This window comes from Miniopterus natalensis, chromosome 2 (genome assembly GCF_054644295.1).
Source record: "Miniopterus natalensis isolate mMinNat1 chromosome 2, mMinNat1.hap1, whole genome shotgun sequence".
Classification (NCBI taxonomy): Eukaryota; Metazoa; Chordata; class Mammalia; order Chiroptera; family Miniopteridae; genus Miniopterus; species Miniopterus natalensis.
The window spans coordinates 87,067,694-87,087,099 of record NC_142082.1 but is presented as its reverse complement, the minus strand read 5'-3'; the positions used below and the strand labels follow the sequence as shown (position 1 = coordinate 87,087,099).

Genomic DNA, 19,406 nt, shown 5'->3' with positions numbered 1-19,406 from the left:
ATTTCCTGCCCTTATCACCTGTATGACCCTCTGTAACCTCTCTGAGCCAGTGTCTTCTGGTAAAATGAAGACAAAAGTAGTACCAATTACAAAACTTTTCCATGAGGAATAAATGTGAAGATGTGGGTGAAATTCATGTTGAAAAGCTGTAATATAGCAGACAAATGGCACATTTTATATTATTACTATTATTTCAGTGCTTAGAAAACCTCATCTCTTGATTAAAGTGGAACAGATTTTAGATCTTAATTTTGAACCTTTTAACATTTATCTGAACAATACTGTATATTAGTGAATATGGGAGATGTTAATTTATGATGAAAAATTCTGCCACAACTCAAAGAGGCCGTCTATGGTAGGCTGCAGATAAACTCAGATCAGAATGTGGTACCAGGCCGCATGGCAACCCCTAAGGGAAAAGCTCAGAAGTTCAAGCCTCTGATGATGCTCTGTTGTGTGGATTAAGACTCCTAGGGGTCCTTAACATTAAGATTAAATTTGGAGATATTTATTCCCCTCTGACTAACTGTTATTGTTTGTCATGCTCTCTCCTAGCTTTACATGCAAACTGCAAGGTTAGGTAAAGCATCCAGTTCTGGAGGTTTCAAGCATGGAGGCACTAACAGAATAAGCGACACAGCTTGAGGTTCATGTGTAGTTCTACTTGCTGTAGTGTCTGTTTGCTTTGTTCATGTACATAAACTGCCAGTAAATAGGTCAGACTGATGAGAGCTATCCAAAACACCAACAAATATACATAGAAAAATAAGTATTGGCTTAAAGATAAAAATGAAGATACTGTTAATCAATATACTGGAAATATGCAATTTAAAATGTATTAAAGTGGAATAAGGTTTTTGCTTAACTTATTTTGTAGCCACAGAAAAGTATTCTATCAAACTGATATCATTTTTTTTTTGTTTTGTTCCTCAGTCTATTTTGTTTATTAGATCCCACATATGAGTGAGATCATGTAAAACTGAATCAGAAAGAATCAGAAAACCTGAGTAGGCTAATAACAACTGATGAAATCAAAGAAGTGATAAAAAGACTCCCAGCAAACAAAAGCCCTGGTCTGGATGGCTTCACAGGGGAGCTTTCTAATTCTTTAAGTTGATGGGTTAGATAGTTAACTAAAATTTTTTTTTTGCTTTTTGAGGTAGGCCTGTAGTGCTATGAACTTTCTTCTTGGGACTGCTTTCTCTGTGTCTCATAAATTTTGGGTTGTTGTGTGTTCATTTCCACTTGTTTCCAGGAATTTTTTGATTTATTTCTTGATCTTATTGGTAACCCATTCATTGTTTAATAACATTCTACTTAGCCTCCATGTGTTTGAATGTTTTGGGGTGTTTTGCTGTAGTTGATTTCTAATTTCATGTCACTGTGATCTGAGTTGCTTGATATGATTTCAGCCTTCTTGAACTTGTAGAGACTTGTTTTACATTTAAGGTTATTGCTGATAGATACTTATCTATTGCCATTTTAATTCTTTATGCCTACATTTCTCTCTCTATTTCTTCTTATTATCACAGCAGTCCCTTTAACATTTCTTGCAATGCTTCTATTTCTACTTGTAATTACAGCAGTTCCTTTAACATTTCCTGCAATGCTGGTTTGGTGGTGATAAACTCCTTTAGCCTTTTTTAGTCTGGGAAGCTCTTTATTTCACAATCTGTCTTGAACGATAGTCTTGCTGAATAGAGTAGTCTTGGTTTCAGATACTTGTTTTGCATTACCTTGAATACTTCATGGCATTCCCTTCTGGCCTGCAGAGTTTCTGATGAGAAGTCAGATGATAGCCTTATGGGAGCTTTTTTGTAGGTAACAGATTGCTTTTCTCTAGCTTCCTGTAAGATTCTCTCTTTGTCTTGAATTATTGGCATTTTAATTATGATGCGTCTGGGTGTGGGCCTCTTGGGATTCTTCTTGCTTGGGACTCTCTGTGCCTCCTGAAGTTATGTGACTATTTCCATGACCAGGTTAGGAAAGTTTGCTGCCATTATTTCTTCAAACAAATTCTCTATCCCTTGATTATTCCCTTCCCCTTCTGGCATTCCTATAATGCAAATATTTTTACATTTCATGTTGTCTCATAGCTCCCTTAAACTGTCCTCCTGTTTTTTAATTGTTTTTTCTTTTTGGATCTCTGATTGAGTGATTTTTTTCTACCCTATCTTCTAATTTGCTGATCCTATCCTCAGCTTCCTCTAATCTACTGTTTATCCCTTCCAATGTATTCTGTATTTCTGCTGTCATTCTTAATTTCCTTCATCATTCCCATATATTTTTTCATGCTGTTGAGCATCTTTACAATCAATGTTCTGAACTCTATATCTGATATATTGCTTATCTCCATTTTATTTAGCTCTTTTTCTGGAGACTTCTCTTGTTCTTTCACTTGGGGCTTGTTTTTTTTGTCTTCTCATTTTGCTACCTGTTTCCATTTGTTTCTATGTATTATGTAGATCTGCTAGGACTCTCAGTCTTTTTGAAGGTTCTCTAGTGCAGGCCAATGTTAGACACAGTTTGTGACTAACTCTGAGTACCCTATTTAGAACTGTCAACACCCCTCATCTTGAGGTCCCCTCTGCTGGGGCTCGGTGCGGTTGGACAGGACCAAGATGCACACCAAAGTATGTTTTTCCAAAGCCTGGGTCTAGAAGCAGATCAGTCCAAGACTCAAAGCACTTTAAGGTCTGCCTCTGCCTGCATGATGATTAATCTGATTTCCTTAATGAGCCTCAGGCTATAGAAACTCCTTAGGGTAGGGAGAGAGGTTTTCCAGGTGGATGGGTCCATTACAGGCAAAAGCAGAAAAATGTCTGCTTGAGAAAGAAGTTCTCTGCAGTATAGGGGAATGACTAGGCACAGGAATCCAGAGGGGTGCCCTCTGTGCTCTATCTCCAGAGTCCACAACCCCAGGCTCTCCCCACACAGCTCCAGTCTACTCTACCCTCCCTTTGTTGGAGCCCAAGGTGAGTAGCTGCACGCAGAACTTTGTGTGTTGGCTCTTTAAGAGGGTGCCTGCATTTCCAGCCATCTCTCCTTGGCTGACAGATACTCAGCTGCTTTTCACAACCAGAAGTTATGTGGGCACCTTTCTCAGTTCTGGTGCTCTTGGCTGGGAAGCCAGCCTGGGATTTAGGCCCCAGAGTCCTCAGTGGGAAGCCCTCACAGCTGAGATATCCCTCTGGATCTTCAGTTGCTGCTTGTGGGAGCCCAGCCAGCCCTCTTGTGTTTGCACTTCCTACCAGTCTCTATATGGTCTCCACTTTTCCTCCTTGGTTATGAGGGAGCCCTCCAGCTCACTTTCAGTTGCAGTTGGTTATTCAGGATGGTTTTCCTATATTTTAGTTGTGATTCCAGTTTGGTCCTGGGAGAGTGTCAGTGTAGCTTCCACTAAGTCCACTGCCATCTTTAATCCCCTGATATCATCATTTTTAAAATACCTTTAGGATGTTTCTCTTTATTTGTACTGATCCTATAGGCTAATTAATAGATGACACTATTTCTGCAACTTTGCCTTAACATGGTGAGAGCATTAGCATATTTTATATAGTCTTTTAAATCTGCTGCAGATAACTGTATAATTTCTCATCTTTGGTTTGTAGTCAGCAGCAGGACTCTGAATTATTTAGAGTGATGATAATTCTCTTACTTAACCATCTCTTTTCTAGTAGTTTGCAAAGGAAGCTTGACCCAGGATGCCTATGGCAGGGCCACCTTGGAAGAATTTTAGCTAGTCTCCTTCTTGGCTACTATTCTTTCCAGTAGATCTCCACAGAGGACAGGAAGAGGGTCAGTTTATATATAGTACATTAACTAATCTATGAAGTTGCCAATTAGAGCAGGGAAACTGATTCTAAAATTATTTTCTCACCTTTGGATTTTGATTGTGAATTATTACCAAGCAACAGCTCAAGCATAGTGGATAGTTCTAAAATATATTGTCTAAATTGGGGGTCAGCACTTTTTTCTGTTAAGGGCCAGATAATAATTATTTTAAGCTTAACAAACCATACAATATTTGTTGCAGTCTCTCATCTCTACTGTTGTAGTGTGAAAGTGGCCACAGACAATATGTAAACATGGGAGCATGGCTGTGTTCTAATAAAATTTTATTTTTAAGAACAGGCAGTGGGATGAATTTGGTTTACAGGTTATAGTGTGATAAATCCTGGTCTGAATCATTGATATTTAGCCTTCTGAGGAATATGCTCCCTCATGAGAATTTAATGAGAAATATGGACCCTACTCCAGAAAAAATAAACATTTTCACACATAGGTGTGTATACATGAATATACAATTCATACACACAAGCTGTCATGGGTCCAGGTCAAGAACTCTTTGTCTAGGTGGTATTTTTCTGACAGAGAGCCTTTGTAGTGACCTATTGGATACTCTGGGATAGCTTTTTTTTTTGAAAAAAAAGATGTTTTGCTCCTACTTACCTCATATCAGAAGCTCCAGGCTTTAATCAGACTCTGCAGTTTATATGGAGACAAAAGTTTATATGTTGCACTAGGGGCAGTGTCACACATCAAAAGGTTTTAAAGGGATGAACCTCTGGACATGGAAAGACAGAGGAGAAACATACTTGGGGAAGAGATGGGTGTTGGAGGCAGTTCACTTGTGATGCTTAAGTAGACAGCGGGTGACTTGGGTATAGGCTTATTATTTTAAACATGGCTCCAACCCCACATCCTTATGACCCCTCTGGACTGTCCTGGTCACATTTTCTACTCTTTTTGCTAGAACAGAGTCCAATCTAACATCTACATTTGTTCTGCTTTTTATTTTTCTCTCATTGTCTCTTCGGAGTTAGTGTCAAGATTCCGCAAATTTATTGTGATTTTCTTGAAAGCAAGAATTTAGTATTTTATATATTCTTTTAGCTCCTCATTATTATCTTTGCTCCTCACTTCCTCTGCCTCAGTCCCCTCTCTACACCCAACTTCCCAGACAAGAGCCTCATTCTTCAGTGAGTCCTGTACTCTTGCCCATGTGGGTTCACTTGGCTCCTTCTCCCACCCCATTAAGAGCCAGGGCAGCGTCACCACTTCTAAGGAATCTCTAGGAACTTCCCCAACCCAGAGCTGGAACTCATGGCTGTCTCTTGTGTTACTATGGCACCTTGTGTTCAAGTGTGCGGCCTGATCATACTGGATTGCAATTGTTTGCATCCCTATTGGTCCACTTTAGGAGACTGTGAGCAGTAACACAGCCTAGGTACCGTTGGTAGAGTAAATGGCTGGACAAAAAATGGTAGGTATTCAGTAAGCAGAAACTTTATGAGGATAACTACAAGATGGAAGGAAAATTAAAAAACAAAACAAAACACCTTTAAGAGAAGAAAATTGATGTTTCAAGTGTATTTATTTTCTAAGATTGTCCCATCAACATTTCTCTTTTTTGACTTAGTGGTAATTATAAAAAAAAAAAAAAGTGCTGAACCCAATAGCATGGAAGTGAGGCTGAATTTCCCCTGGGGAAATACCTGCACTACTGTACAAGTCACTCTCCACATAAGGGCTCCCACATCCTGACCACCTAGTGACGCAGTCTCTTATAAACCAAACTGGTGCAGCTCCCTGCGGGAGATAAGAGGTAAGATCTGAGAGTCAGTATTCCAGAAGTAATGCTGATTGGGTGGTGGTTGTGTGCATTTCCCATGGCAAGTAGCACAAGCACTGGCAGGATGACTACCAGGGTTGGTTAAGCAGGGTCTTGAATCTGCTTGACCGCTAAGGAACTGAACCCAGCTGGAATGATGTTCTAGTACTGAAATTACCTGACTAACACAGGGGTAGATGGATTCAAAGTCCTAAGAGTTTATTGCCCTTCTGTTACCTATTGCCAGTGTTGCAAACAGGTAGGCTTGAGTGTTTATTTTCATACTCCCAGCTTTCTCTCTGGTGAAAAGGTAGCAGTAGAATAGCGAAATGGCTAAGTGCATGGGGTCTGGATTGCTTGGTTTTAATCTCAGCTCCAACCCACACTAGCTTTGAGAGTTAATTGTTCAGTGCTTCAGTTTTTCCCTTTCTAAGTTGTAGCCTACAATAGCCTGTACCTCATAGGTTTATTGTGAGAATTAAATAAATAGACCTATAGAGAATACTGCCAAGTTAAAGTAACATTCAATAAATGTTTCATTATTATTAATGTGTATATGCATATATGAAACATATATACATAGTAAATTTGCTTTTGGTACCTCTAAAGTTCTACTTCTTGGCAGGACACTATGAAAGTAAATGGAGTGGGCAGAGTGTGTACTCCAGCTGTAACCATCTGGCTATTTAGTCTAGAAGGAGTTGAACCCTGGACACACTGAAGCCTTTATGAACATGAAGCAGTAGTAGACATTCCAAGGTCTCCTTTGCCTTTCAAAAGCATACTTTCTAAAACTGGCTCATGTATAGGAAAGGTATGGAAGACTTATGTCTAACACATTGATGCTTCCAATCCAGCCATTGCAACATATAGGAAGAAATATATAGCATTGAAATATCGTTGCTACCACTCTTACTACTAATAAAAACCTGTTGTCCTTTATTGACTGATAATTTGCTAGGCAGTAAGTATTTCTTTATCTGAGGTACTTCTCATTTTTCTCAAGAATAAGAATGAGGAAATCAAGGGTCAGAGAGACAATAAAACCTCCACAAGATTGCAAAGTTAGTATATGGCAGAACTGGAACATGAACCCAGGTCTGCCTGCTCCCCTACCCCCAACACATTATCTTTGCCTTGAGGCCATATCTTATTGTACCAATTATAGCTCTTGGTGATTTAAAAATTGGTCAAAATATTGCATGACTTTTAATTAATATAAATGTTTAGCCTCTATTTATTTACTGCTGGTAATAATTGTTCTTTTTGCTTCTGATGATAAAAGAGAAAACAGAGACCTTCTGAAAGTATACCTTACTGTCCTTTTCTAAAGCATAATTAAAGGCTGTGCTTTCTGATGGCAGACTATGACTCACTGGTGAATCAGAGGCTGAGCAAGCTTGTGTCCTTTATGTTCAGTGCCACCAGCTTTATCATTCTCCCTGTAGCCTCTCTGCCCCCCGCACCCCCCACTACTCTCTCATAAGGCTCCCAACACCCAGAGAATCGATTGTTTCTTTCTTCATGCTGTTTCTCAGGCCCAGGGCAACTTACTAAGTCCTGGTCATCTTCCAGGTGACTCAGATGCCCTTCAAACAGCTCCAGGGAAGGAACCGTGGTGAAATAGTGAAGCTGGGGATATCTTGGACTGGGATACGGACCCGGGTTAGGAGTCCTGGGTCTTTTCTAAACCAAGCTAGAGTGTGAGCTCTCAAAGGTCACTTGAGACCCTGGTTTCTAAGGTCCTTGTGGCTGTCCTCATCTGTTCACATTTTTTAAAATATGGGTGTAGAATGTTGGGAGATCTTCCAAGCTGCTTTCTCTTCTCGAACTCTTTTCCAGTCTTTCACTGGTTAATTTACTGGCTGATTGACCTAGTCACTTTCCTTATGTTCCCTATTCATGGCAGTTAGTCCAGTTCTTTCAGGTTCCAGTGTAGAAGCTGAGTCATTTTCAGGAACAAAGGAAAGGTTACTAGGCATTCTATTTCCAGAGTTACAGTTTCCAAGCCCTGCCTCTGTGCATCGGCCACATGAGGCAAATCTTTGGGCCACTGCTTCTTCAGGTCTAAAGCAAATGGTGCACTAAGACAAGCTTCGAGGTGCCCTGAGATGACAGTGGGCTTTGGGCCACTTGAGTCTGTGTGACTTCGGGGAAGAATCTAACAGTTCAGAGCCTTAGGGTTCTTTTGAGGATTGAAAATGATAACACATGCCAGGTGTTTGGCATAGTCCTTGACCTGGATTGATGCCTAATAAATGTCAATTTTTTTCCACCCCCCTCCATTCTCTTCCAGTGTTAAAATTCCAAGCTCTATTAATAATAACGGAAAGCATGCAGTTTTGTATTCTTACAGCTTGCAAAGTGATTTTATGTGTGCTATTTTCTGAAGCTTTCAGGACAACCTTGTACTGAGATAGAAGTTTTTGGTTACATTGTACAGCCTAAGAAATAGATTCAGAACCCAGATCTGACTTTGAGTCAATGAATATTTATTGATCATCTGCTGTATGCTCACTTCTGAGCATGCTCACACTGTGCAGAGAGTTAGAGGATGTGGTTCCTCTTCCCAAGGAGATCATGGGTGATGGGGTGTGTGTGTGGGAGGGGAGTGTGATAGGCAGAAGATACCTGAAACAAGCTGCCATCACACCAAATATTTATTGGGCACCAACTGTGTGCAAAGCTGTGAAATTACAGTACCTATTATTTACTTTTTAAAATGAGACTCATTTTTCTCAGTCACTTTTTTATAATCTTAAGAGAAACAGAGTTTGAAAGTGAGGCTTGATTCAGTGCAAACCATAATTTAGAAACACAAACAAACAAACAAAAACTTTAGCTGTGTGTTTCAAGGTCAGGCTAGGGTTTCTAGCTTTGATAAATTTTTTTGTTGTTGAACAGAGTTCATCTTTACCAACAAGGACATAGTTCACATTCAGGGTGGTAGGCACAATATTCTTCTATTCATTTTTACCTATGACCTCAAAATCAGTTTCTAGTCCAGGCATTTATCATTGATACCATTTTCTCCCAGCTCCTGAGGTGGCAACTTTATCCCTGCTTTGTCTTCTGGTCTTCTCTTTACTTCACTAGCCCCTTCCCACAGTCATCATCAGCTTTATCCATGTACCATGTATCTTCCCAAATGTATCTAAATCTTTCTTTTATTCTCTGAGTCACTGTAGGAGCCTCTTAAGTGATCTTCATTCCTCTCTTCATTCCACAAATGTTTATTGAGCACTCATTTTGACCTGGCACTATTCTAGGTGCTGCTATCATGATAAAACAGACATAATCTTGCCAGGTGGAACTTAAAGTCTAGTGTGAAGTACAGACATTAAATGAGAAATTATAAAGATCATCTGTATTATGACAAAGGAAGTATGGGGGCTGTGAAACCATGCAATGTGGACCTAATATTTGGGCTTAGAAAAGGTTTCTCTGGGGATGTGGCATATAAGCTGAAGCCTTACAGATTAGTAGGTGTCTACCAGATCACTGAGGTGTAGTTGAATGAGTCAGTAAGTGTGTGGCAGTGAAGTGGTGGTGTGGTGGGTGTGGGTGGGGTGAGAGAAGAGTGTTCAGGTGCAGAGAAAGCATGGTTCAATACCAAAATTAAGGAACTGCAAGAAATCCAACAAGGTTGGAATGGAGGAAAGGAGAGAAAAAGTGCCAGGAAATGAGATTGGGGTCAAGCTGTAGTGAATCTTCTAAAACCATTTTAAGTATTTGGGACATCCTGGGAAAAATAGGAGCCAAGGTGTGGCATGATCCAATTTAAATTTTTAAGATATCTCTGGAAGCAGAGTTGAGAATGGATGAGAACCCAAGAGTGAATGCACAATGACCAGTTAGATAGCAGCTAGGATAGTCATTGTAGAGGTGTTGGTGACCTGTTTTGGGTTGCTGGCAGTGGGGACAGAGAGCAGTAAACTGATTTAAGAAACATATAAAAGCAGAGATGAGCAGTCATGCTGACTTACTGAATGTAGGGAGTGGGGGAGAGATGGGTTCAGGAAATTGGCATCTTCTTTGCTTGGGGGTCTCATTGGGTGGTGGTGCTATTCACTGCTACAGGCTGTGTAGGAGGAACAGGTAGGAAGAAGATACGCTCAGCTCTTTATGTGTGGGAGGCTTTGGAAAGAGATGCCTCAGAGCAGGTGTTCCTCCTCCTATCACTTCCCACCCTGGTTCTCTCTACACACACACACACACACACACACACACACACACGCACACACACACACACACACACAGTTCCTCCAGTGGCCCTCAAACTCGGTTTTAACCACATTTTCCCACTTTTAGGAAGCTTTCAATTAACTACTGTTAATTGAAACCAAGGCCACTGTTATTGACTTTCAGGATCTCAAGGCCACTTTCAGAACCAAGGCCACTGTTATTGACTTTAAGGATCTCAAACTGTCTTCTTAGTCCCTCTATAAAGTTCACTGGGTTTCTCTACAGCTTATATGTATTTTCCTTAATGTTGCTCATCCTCCTTCCAATTCCTGATTCAGCCTCCTCAAGAACACCCTTACCAGCTCTCCCAGCCTATTTACTTTAAGCTTTTGTTCTTGTTATTCATTTTGTAACACACTCCCTAACACGCCGGTTATTTTCTTTTTTACGTGTTCTGCCTCTCTGATAATGAGTTTATCTTATCTGCCAGGCTCTGTGCCAAATTCTTTATGTGAATGAATTTATTTCATTCTCAGAAGTGTCTTATGAGAGTGTTACTGTCAGAATCCCTGTTTTACAGAGCAGGAGTATCTGGTCAGAGAAGGTAAATTATTCATTGGAGGAGCCAAGATGCAAGTCCAGCCTGCCTAACTTGAGAACCCATCTTCTTAACCATTATGGTATAGTGTCTTGGGCAAGAAGAAGAAAAAGGGAGAAGTCCAGGTAGTGTCAGGAATAGAGAGTGATTTTCAAACATTCAGGATCCTTAGGGTTCCAGAAAGAGCTTTAAGAACCTACAACCAAGAGGGAAAACACCCACGTCAGCCAGAGCAGCCCCACAGGCATCTGTCTAAATGTTCTTGCTCTAAAGAACGTTTGAAGAATTGATCTCCTACTTAAAAAAACACATATAAACAACTTTGAAACTGCTGGATTCAAGGATTTTAGTAGTTTTGCTTGTTGAAGGTGCTATAGAACTAGTGCCAGGCACTGCTGTAGATGCTATAAGCCTAGAGAAGTCTTCCTGAGACGAAGGAAAGGCTACTTATTATTCCCAAAGAAATGAATTTGCTAGCTCTAGATTAGGGTAGGGAAGCATTTTTAAAAAACTTAAATCAGCAACAAACTTGTTTACTTATTTTTGAAACTCTTAGGAAGGAAAATTTCTTTCTGGCTTTTTCAACAAATTATGTCAACTTATTAAACAGGAAGACTTGCATTGTTATCTACTTTTGCCATTTTCAGAATACTTTCATACACTTATTTATTTGAGCCTTACAACTACCTGTGAGGTAGGTAAGGCCAGTCACTGGTGCCTGTTTTACTCTGCCAGTAAAAGGCTAAGAGATTTGCTCAGAGTTGCTGCCTGTTTCATTCACTGCTGCATGTCCACTGTATAACACATAGTTGCTGCTCAACTACTGTTGAATGAGTGAACATAGATAGTAAGTGGTAGAGTTGCAATTCAAGCCATTTTAAATCTAGACTAGTTTTATTATCCCACTCTGCTTAAAATATGGCAAGAGTCCATCCATGGCAAGTCACCACTGCAACCGATATAAATACAACATTAGAAATCAATTACCTTTTTGTGATTTTCATTTATCAATTTAATATTTGAAATACTCCTCTGTCACATAAGCTTGAAAAATCTCCCCCCACAGTTCCTCACTCTGCCACATTTCAGGTTTGCATCTATGTGATCTCCTAGGTATTAGCTATTATTGCAAATACCCATAACAATGATATGTTCCTTTGATTACAATTCTTGATGCAATTTATAGAGCAAATTGTATCCTAACTTTTGTGAAGGAGTGTAATATTCCAAATCTAATGCATTTTTAGAAAGAAAAAGAAAAATGTTATATATGAGTTATATGAAGATATAGAATGGGGGTCCATTCCTTTTTGCTTGTCACTTGAAATGATCACATCTTAGCATGCATATTAAGACTAAGCATAACATTTGACTGTAAGAATGTTAACAGAAGAGAATAAGGGTTGATGGCAGGGTTTGGACATGATCTCTATTTGTTTTCTGGTCTCTTTGGCTTTAAGGGGAGTGAGCCAGCAAGCTCTGGAAGAGTCTACACATTGGCCATGGCTGCCTCACTCTCTGGAAATCTCAAATTCTGAAATGTGTATCGGGCTAGTTGTGGAGTCTCCAGCTGGCTAGAGAACACTCCCTAGCTGGTGACTTCCCAAGGAAATGCTACACTAATCTCTGCTGAAAATATTCTCAGGATAACTAATTACTTTACAAATGCTATGGTAATTGAAACATGTAGATGGAGAGTCATGCAGTTGGGATTCAAATTAAGTCTTCAGGTTATAAACTTCCATTTCTTTATTTTCGGTTTACATTTAATTTGAATCATGAGAAAAGGATCGAAAACATGAAAACAAAGCTTGGCTTGCTTTCTCTTTTGCTTTCCTCCTCTTGGCAGCTTAGCCCTCCACCTCCTAAATTTCTGCAGGTGTTCTGGTTAGAGGCAGGACAGATTGTTTGAAAGCTTCCACAGGTGGGGCACTGGGTGTGAAGTGCCTCCAATGAGGCATCGCTTGAGGCAGGATAGTAAGAAGCTCCAGTAACACAAGGACCATAGGAAAGTGAGCCAAGGCTACAATCACACAAAGAAAAACAAACAAAAATCCTGCCTCAGTCTAGTGTAGCTGCTTTAGTTATATGCAACCCAATGATATTTATTATTTATTTATTTATTATTTATTTATTTATTTATTATTTCTATTTTTTAATTGAATTTATTGGGGTGATATTGGTTTCCAAAACCATACAGGTTTCAAATGTACAACTCAGTAAACATCACCTGCACATGGAAACATGCATCCATTGCCCCAAACAAATTCTCATTCCTTCCCTACTTCCCCCCACTTTGCCCAGCTCCATCCACCTACCTCCACCCCTTTCCCTTTGGCTCTTATCACACTGTTATCTATGAGATTACACACACACACACATACACACACACACATATGTTTATGTTTTTTCTTAATCCCTTCACCTTCTTTCATCCAGTTCCCCAAACCCCCTCCCCTCTGACAGTGTCACTCTGTTCCATGTATCCATGCATCTGTTTCTATTTTGCTCATCAGTTTATTTTGTTCATTAGATTCCACATGTGAGATCATATGGTATTTGTCTTTCTCTGACTGGCTTATCTCACTTAGTATAACTTGATTTTATATTTGGACATATTAGAGAAAAGATATCTAGAAGGACAGAGAGAGAAAGAGGGAAGCATAACTGAAGAAGAGCAGAAAAATAAAAGGAAAAGAGGAGGGCAGGATTAGAGGATGAAGGCTAAAAATTGTGGAGCATCACTATGCTACTTGTTAAAGGCAGGCTGGGCATCTCACAGGGAGAACAGAAGGAAATCAGGACTCAGGAATAAAGAGACAAGCTTACCCAGGGGGAGATGGGAGAGCCTGAGGGGAGCAGAGAGCTGCCTGGAGAACCAGAGTTCGTTCTTGAAAGTTTGGACTCTATACCTATTGTGTGTAGCAGGGCTCTGGGTAGCAGAGTTACTAGAGTTCAGAGAGTCCTTTTAAATGCCCAATAACTTTCTGTGCTGGGAAAAAGCTGATTGATTTTTGTGTTCAAATGCAAAGGTTATGTATGGTGTGTGTTTTTATGGATGTTTTGGGGTTTTTAGCCCATGGGAGTCTTAGGGGTTTGCTCCCTGTGTTATCAGATACAAGTGTGGATCGCCTTTCTCCATTGCTACTGGCAGCGGAGTTCTTGGGAACTGATGGAATAAGAATTTCTAGAGGCCCCCATGGGAGGATGAGATGTGGTAGAAAGCTTTGTTTTCATGGAATTACATCCTTGGGTTTCCAATGTCCCATTTCCCTTAATCCAGTCCTGGAAGATGTGCAGTTGGGGATTCAGTAGAGCTAGAAGCAAAGCCAGCATCCAAAGTTTACTTTCCATAGTAGAGTTGCAGTATCAAGCTAGTTGCAGTCCATTAGTCCATTGTGTGGTATCCACATGGCCATGAGCCACGTGGGCCAATGCTGGAATGTGAGAGTCCCCCACAGGCTGGGAGGCAAGAGAGCAAACTTCATTGTTTAAGAGATTAAATATCTCAAATCTTCCTGTGTTTGCATTGACCATGCCTACTCTAGCCAGTGACCTGTTCCCGGGTGTGACTGACAGACAAGTACCTGCCCTATTCATCCAGACTACTGGATTTGCATCTATCCTCCCACTGTTCAGTCCCTTCCCCCAGCGATCTGTGGGGAACAGACTGGTAGCTGCCTGGGGAGTGTTAAACTGCAGCTTCCAGGCAAAGTTGAACAAATGACTATAATATTTGGCCTTCCATTTGATCCTTTCCTGTTAGTTAACAACTGGGTTAATTACAATGGTATCATTCCCCACTGAGAAAAAAGGAACCTCTTGTAATCTTACAAAGGAGAAATGGACAAAGATATCTGTCCTCTGTAGCTGCTTCCTGCTGTCAGAGGGGAGTAGGATCCCAAGGCTTGGAGGTTCTCCCTGTCTGACAGGAAGGGGGAAGCAAAAAGGGAAAGGAGTCTTTAGGCAGGGAAGAGGGATTCTGCAAAACCCAGGTCAGTCTGGTGTCCTGGGAGGTGACATGGGCGATGTCCAGGATGATGACACATTGGACAAGCTGGCATCCTTATTGCGTTCCAGAAATTACAAACTTGACAAGAAGGTTAAAAATCATAATTCAAAAGTGAGGAGACATAACAACTAAAGGTCTAGTGAGAGGTAAAACCCTTGTGTCAAAGGGAAAGATTAACTTACAGCGCTCCCACTTAGGTTGGAGGAGTGGCTTACCTGGAAGCAGGTGTGTTATACCTGTCCGAAGCCCTTCTGTGCACCATATTTAACTCAAATTAAGCTAAGGGAAATATCTTACGAATTCCCCCAAGAAAATCTGCGGGCCTTTTCTGTCTGCTCCATTTGGGCATAAAAGGGAAAGCAGTTTCAAGCAAAGCATCAGGCTAGCTTAGTTTGTGTTTCCCCACTGTAATCCATCAGTCCATTGCATGTGGGGTCCACAGGGCCATGTGGCTATGGAGGAAACATGAGCAGGAACAAAACAAAAGAGTCCCATGAACCAAGTGGGACCAAGAGTAGGGAGCAAGGAGATAAAGAATTTCGAACCATGGCCGTGGCTGCATTGGCGGTGTGGGTGCGGCTGGGGGTGTGTGGCGCGAGGGCCATGCAAGCCGGAGGCCTCAGCTCCCACCGGTCAGATCATTTCAGCTCCGACTCGGGAGCGATCAGGGAGGCCGGTGGGGCCTTCAGGAAAAAAGAGAAGGCTGAAGAGGACCCATACTTCCGAGAGTGGAGTAAAGAACAACTGGCAGCCTTGAAGAAACACCATGAAGGTGAGATCATTCATCATAAAAAGGAGATTGAGCGTCTGCAGAAAGAAATTGAGCAGCACAAGCATACCATCAAGAAACTAAAAGATAGTGTTGAAGATTAAATGCATGCAGTTCCCCATAGAATGGCTATATATTGCCCATTTCTATGAAGACATAGTTCTGGTAATTAATACCAATCTGTGCTGCCAACAGATTATAATAAATTGTGATCAGTGAAAAAAAAAGAAAAGAAAAAAAAGAATTCCTTTGTTAGGAGATTATGTATTCCCAAATTTTCATGGGCTTGCAGTGATCATACCCATTCTGGCCAACCGTCTCTGTCCCCAGGTTTGAGTGACAGGCACTTTCCCTAGTCACCCCAACTTTAGTGAGCATGCATCTATCTTCCCTTTGTTGAATCCCTTCCCCCAGTGTTCTTCAGGGAATAGGCTGGTGGTTCCCTGGGGACTGCAAAGTAAGTTGCAGCTTTCTAGTGAAGCTGCCCAAATGACATGCCTATAATGTTTGGCTATCCCTTTGCTCCTTTCTTATTATTAGTAACTAGCTAATTACAGTGGCATCACTTAGGAAGAAAAATGAAAAAAATTTAAATTCCATACCAAACGAAAGTATAAGAGAAGTGCTAAGTGATAAAGTGTTAGAACATTCACGGTTAGGCACAGTTTCAGGAAAATGTTCATTAAGATATGAATGCAAGAGGAAATAATTTAACATATGAATACTGTATACTAAGGGAAAGTACGTTTTATATAGGGTCTGGTAAAAGAATGTACAGTCTTTTTTTCCCTGGTCTTCTTTCCTTCTGCATTTTTTCCTTCTGTCCAAGTATCTGGGCAAACATTATGGGACCTGGCTTTGATGTTTTTGGAGGTTCACTTTATGTTTTCAGCTGTATCTAACTAAGACAAGGCCTTTTGGGCAGACATTAATGAAAGCCACATGGCTGTCGTCCAGGACAGTTTTACATCTCCTTGTGTGGTATGGGACACTTCCCTGGTGTAGCTCACCCACCTTCAAGCTCTTTGCAGCCAGCCCAACATTTCACAGTCCCTCCCTGTCAGCTCTATCTATGCTGCAGACTGTGAGGAGGATGTAAAGAAGAGAAGGAAGGCATTAGGAAACAAAGGTTGAGATTGAGAAAGCTTTACTGTGGCACAGACACCGCATGAAATATATTTCATTGAATTCACAACCACTCTGGAGGCAGGTATAATGATCCTTATTGCCCAGGTAGAATTGTGTTGGCAAGGGGAGGATCCCATGTCCGAGAGAGCCAGGCAGGACTCATGGGATGTGCCATAAACTCCCATACCACATCTTTCTTCCAAGAGTGAAACTCTTTGCCCTGTGTAAGAGCTAAACACTGTTTCACCCAATCTGTTCTCTGGATCCCCTTGTCAGTTAAAGCATGTGGGAACTCTGAGATGATTGGCCTGTATGGCTCTAAAACATTTCCTGTCTGATCAACCTCGGCAGAAGAAACTGTGCACATCCTGGTAGTAGTTCTGCTTCCCCAAATACAGGCTGACTTAAATTGAGAAACTAATTTTCTGACTGGCAGAGGCACTAGTCCCAGAAGTCCCCATTGCACCAACTTCTGGCACAAATATCACAACAGCAGGGCCATCCTAGAGTTATGCCTATGGAAGGTGGCTCTACTGGTCTGAGACTCACATGTCTGATGCTCAGGCTCCAGGAAAAACCTCACAGAATTTCACCGTCTTCTCTCAAAGAGCACATCTGCCATTGTGGCACTGTGGGCATGGCAGACATCTCTGGAAGGGCCACCTTCCCTTTCTCTTAAGTACAGGTGTTTATCTCAGAAAAGTGGCCATTGCTGGCAAAATTTAGCAATCTTTATAGATCTATTTTCTGAGGTTTGAAATCACTGAAGATTTTTTAAGAAATTGCATTTGAACTTTTCCATCTGTTCTCACATCCCTCTGTTAGCAGATTATGAATCAGTGTCTTTTGTTAATTTCTAAAAAATGATTAATTGCACAAGAAACAGAGATAGCATTTTTGAGTGAATGATACTCCTCTTTCCCCCTCACCTCCCCTAACTCTCCCATCCTTCACTCCAGTAATTTCTGGCCTATTTCCTAGAGGTTGGCTTATTACCACATTAAAGTGTTCACTGCTCCTCTGTGCCAGGAGGGTGCTACCAGTGGCCTCAGAAGGTCATCACAATTCTAGTTTTCTCTGTAGATCTGGCCACCAGAGACCTGTGAGAGTGGAAAGGGATTGGTCTTTCAAGAAATAGTCTGTTTTAAGGAAAGGTTGTCAACCTTTCTTATTTCCAGTATGGAAGGAAAAAGGGGAAAAAAGGAAAGAAATCTTTTAATTACTTTGGTGGTAGTCTCTCATTTCTATTAGACACAGAATTGATAGTTCCCTTTCAAATGGTTACTGACTACACAAAAAGATTGTATATATGCAGGCCAAGTACTATCTGTTTTTCTTTTTTCTTTTTCCCCAAATTCTTTTTTCTTTTACTTTCTTTTACTCATCTTTTATAAAGAGTCAGAGCACAGATTGATTTTAAAAGATATAACAGTGTTTCCTCAATATTTGCTGAGTAATACAGAATTTTATTATTTATGGGCTATTGATGCTTTTTTAAAATTATTGTTGGTTTCAATAGCATGTAATTTTCATCGGAAAATAGGTTGCAGACAGGTAAGGGAGTCACAGGTAGCCTGTCCTGTTTTGTTGCCATGGTAAACCAAGCTCTGTTAGAGAAGCTTGGGACAGGACACTGAGTGCTGGGGCCTTTCCTTTTCTCCACATTAAAATAGCTGGAACTACATGGTATCGAATATGTGTATTGTATAGTGCTAACACAATACTGACATAAGAGTGTTCATAACTACTCAGGAGCTCCAGTCTCTGCTTGCTGAAATATGCAAACTACTGGAAATATGTTTTCTTGTTCCTATTGCTTTGTAGAGATATGTAATTTTTTACTGCAAAGCTTTATGGTTTCTTGTTCAAGAAAATCTGTGCATCTGAATACTATCTCCCTGCACAAAACTGTAAGGAGAAAGCAAACTTTTTTCACTAAATCATCAATAGGAGTTGATTACTTATAGCATGCCCCACAAATTATACCACCACAAGGAATGGCAAATTAAGGAGCCTCCTTGTCTAATCTAGTTAGAATTAGCATAATCCATGTTCCTTTTGTTTGTCCTTAACCCAAGATTTTCTCCTCCTTTATTTGGATAACAAAATGGCCTGTCCTCTTTGGATAATAAGAACATTTTCATCTTTTGTTGAGAATTGAAATGTGGTATTGGCAGAGATTTCCTGATTTCTTTGCCTTATTAAAAATGTCTTAGCTCTTTTATATTAATACCTATACAACATTTTATTTCCTTCCATAATTTATCTGTTCTGTATTATCCATCTCTTACTAATTCAAACATCATCAGGAAAGAAAAAAAGAAAAAAGTTCACCCAGCCATTATTCCTTCTGGAGTTTTTATTACTATGTCAGTGCAGATCTATTTTAAGATTCTAAACTCAAAAGCTAAATTTTAAAGGTGTAAATCTGTCTAGACTAAAGTTTCAAAGTGGCTCTGGAATATAGAGAAAAAATTTAATGTTCTTAGAACTGTTATTTTTAAACATAAAAAGATAATTTATATAATATACCAATTTTCAATTCTGAAAGCTCCTACCTGTAAATAGGTAATCTCCAAAATGTTGGTCTTAGTCTGTTCTTTTGAAAATAAAAAAGATGGTTTACTCATGGAAATGACATTAAAAGTGAGAATCCTAGGCTCACAAAATACTGTTTCACCTTCACTGAACCTGCGTCCCAAACTACCCTGAGCCCTGTAATGGTGAGGGTGTGAGCAGGTGGTGGGACAAAAACCTTGCTAGTGTCCTCAAAAAGTCCAACCGATCCTGGTTTAGGCTTCTGTGACTTCTCCCCTTGACCATTCTTCAGGGCACTGCCAAGTCAATTTGTCCTAAAACTTCAATGAATTCCCAGAGACAGTTGAATTGAGATAGGACTTCAGTTTCCTGTACAGCTGCTCCCAACCCACATTTCTAGACTATATCAATAGTTTCCTCCCTCAACTAGCACATACTCTGTATTTATACCCACTTTACCTGGCATATTTCAAGGTTTCATTCCCTCCCTTCAGCTCTACCTGTTGTTCACATCTGCCCTTCAAAATCCAGTGCAAATGCAACATCTGTGAAGTCTTTCCAA

At 40.4% G+C, this 19,406-nt stretch overlaps 2 protein-coding genes across 4 annotated transcripts in view; both read left to right on the top strand.

The window, feature by feature from the left end:
• The window catches only part of DCLK1 (doublecortin like kinase 1), a 429,374-nt gene that overhangs the window by 243,366 nt on the left and 166,602 nt on the right, over window positions 1–19,406 (top strand). The window lies entirely within an intron of this gene.
• Window positions 14,956–15,404, top strand: LOC107525169 (ATPase inhibitor, mitochondrial-like). The gene has a single exon (XM_087813850.1). It carries the CDS (start codon window positions 14,956–14,958, stop codon window positions 15,280–15,282), a length of 327 nt encoding a protein of 108 aa, XP_087669976.1. The 3' UTR covers window positions 15,283–15,404.

Excerpts from the sequence above, each read along its gene's own strand:
- LOC107525169 (XM_087813850.1), top strand. The coding sequence starts at position 14,956 with ATGGCCGTGGCTGCATTGGCGGTGTGGGTGCGGCTGGGGGTGTGTGGC.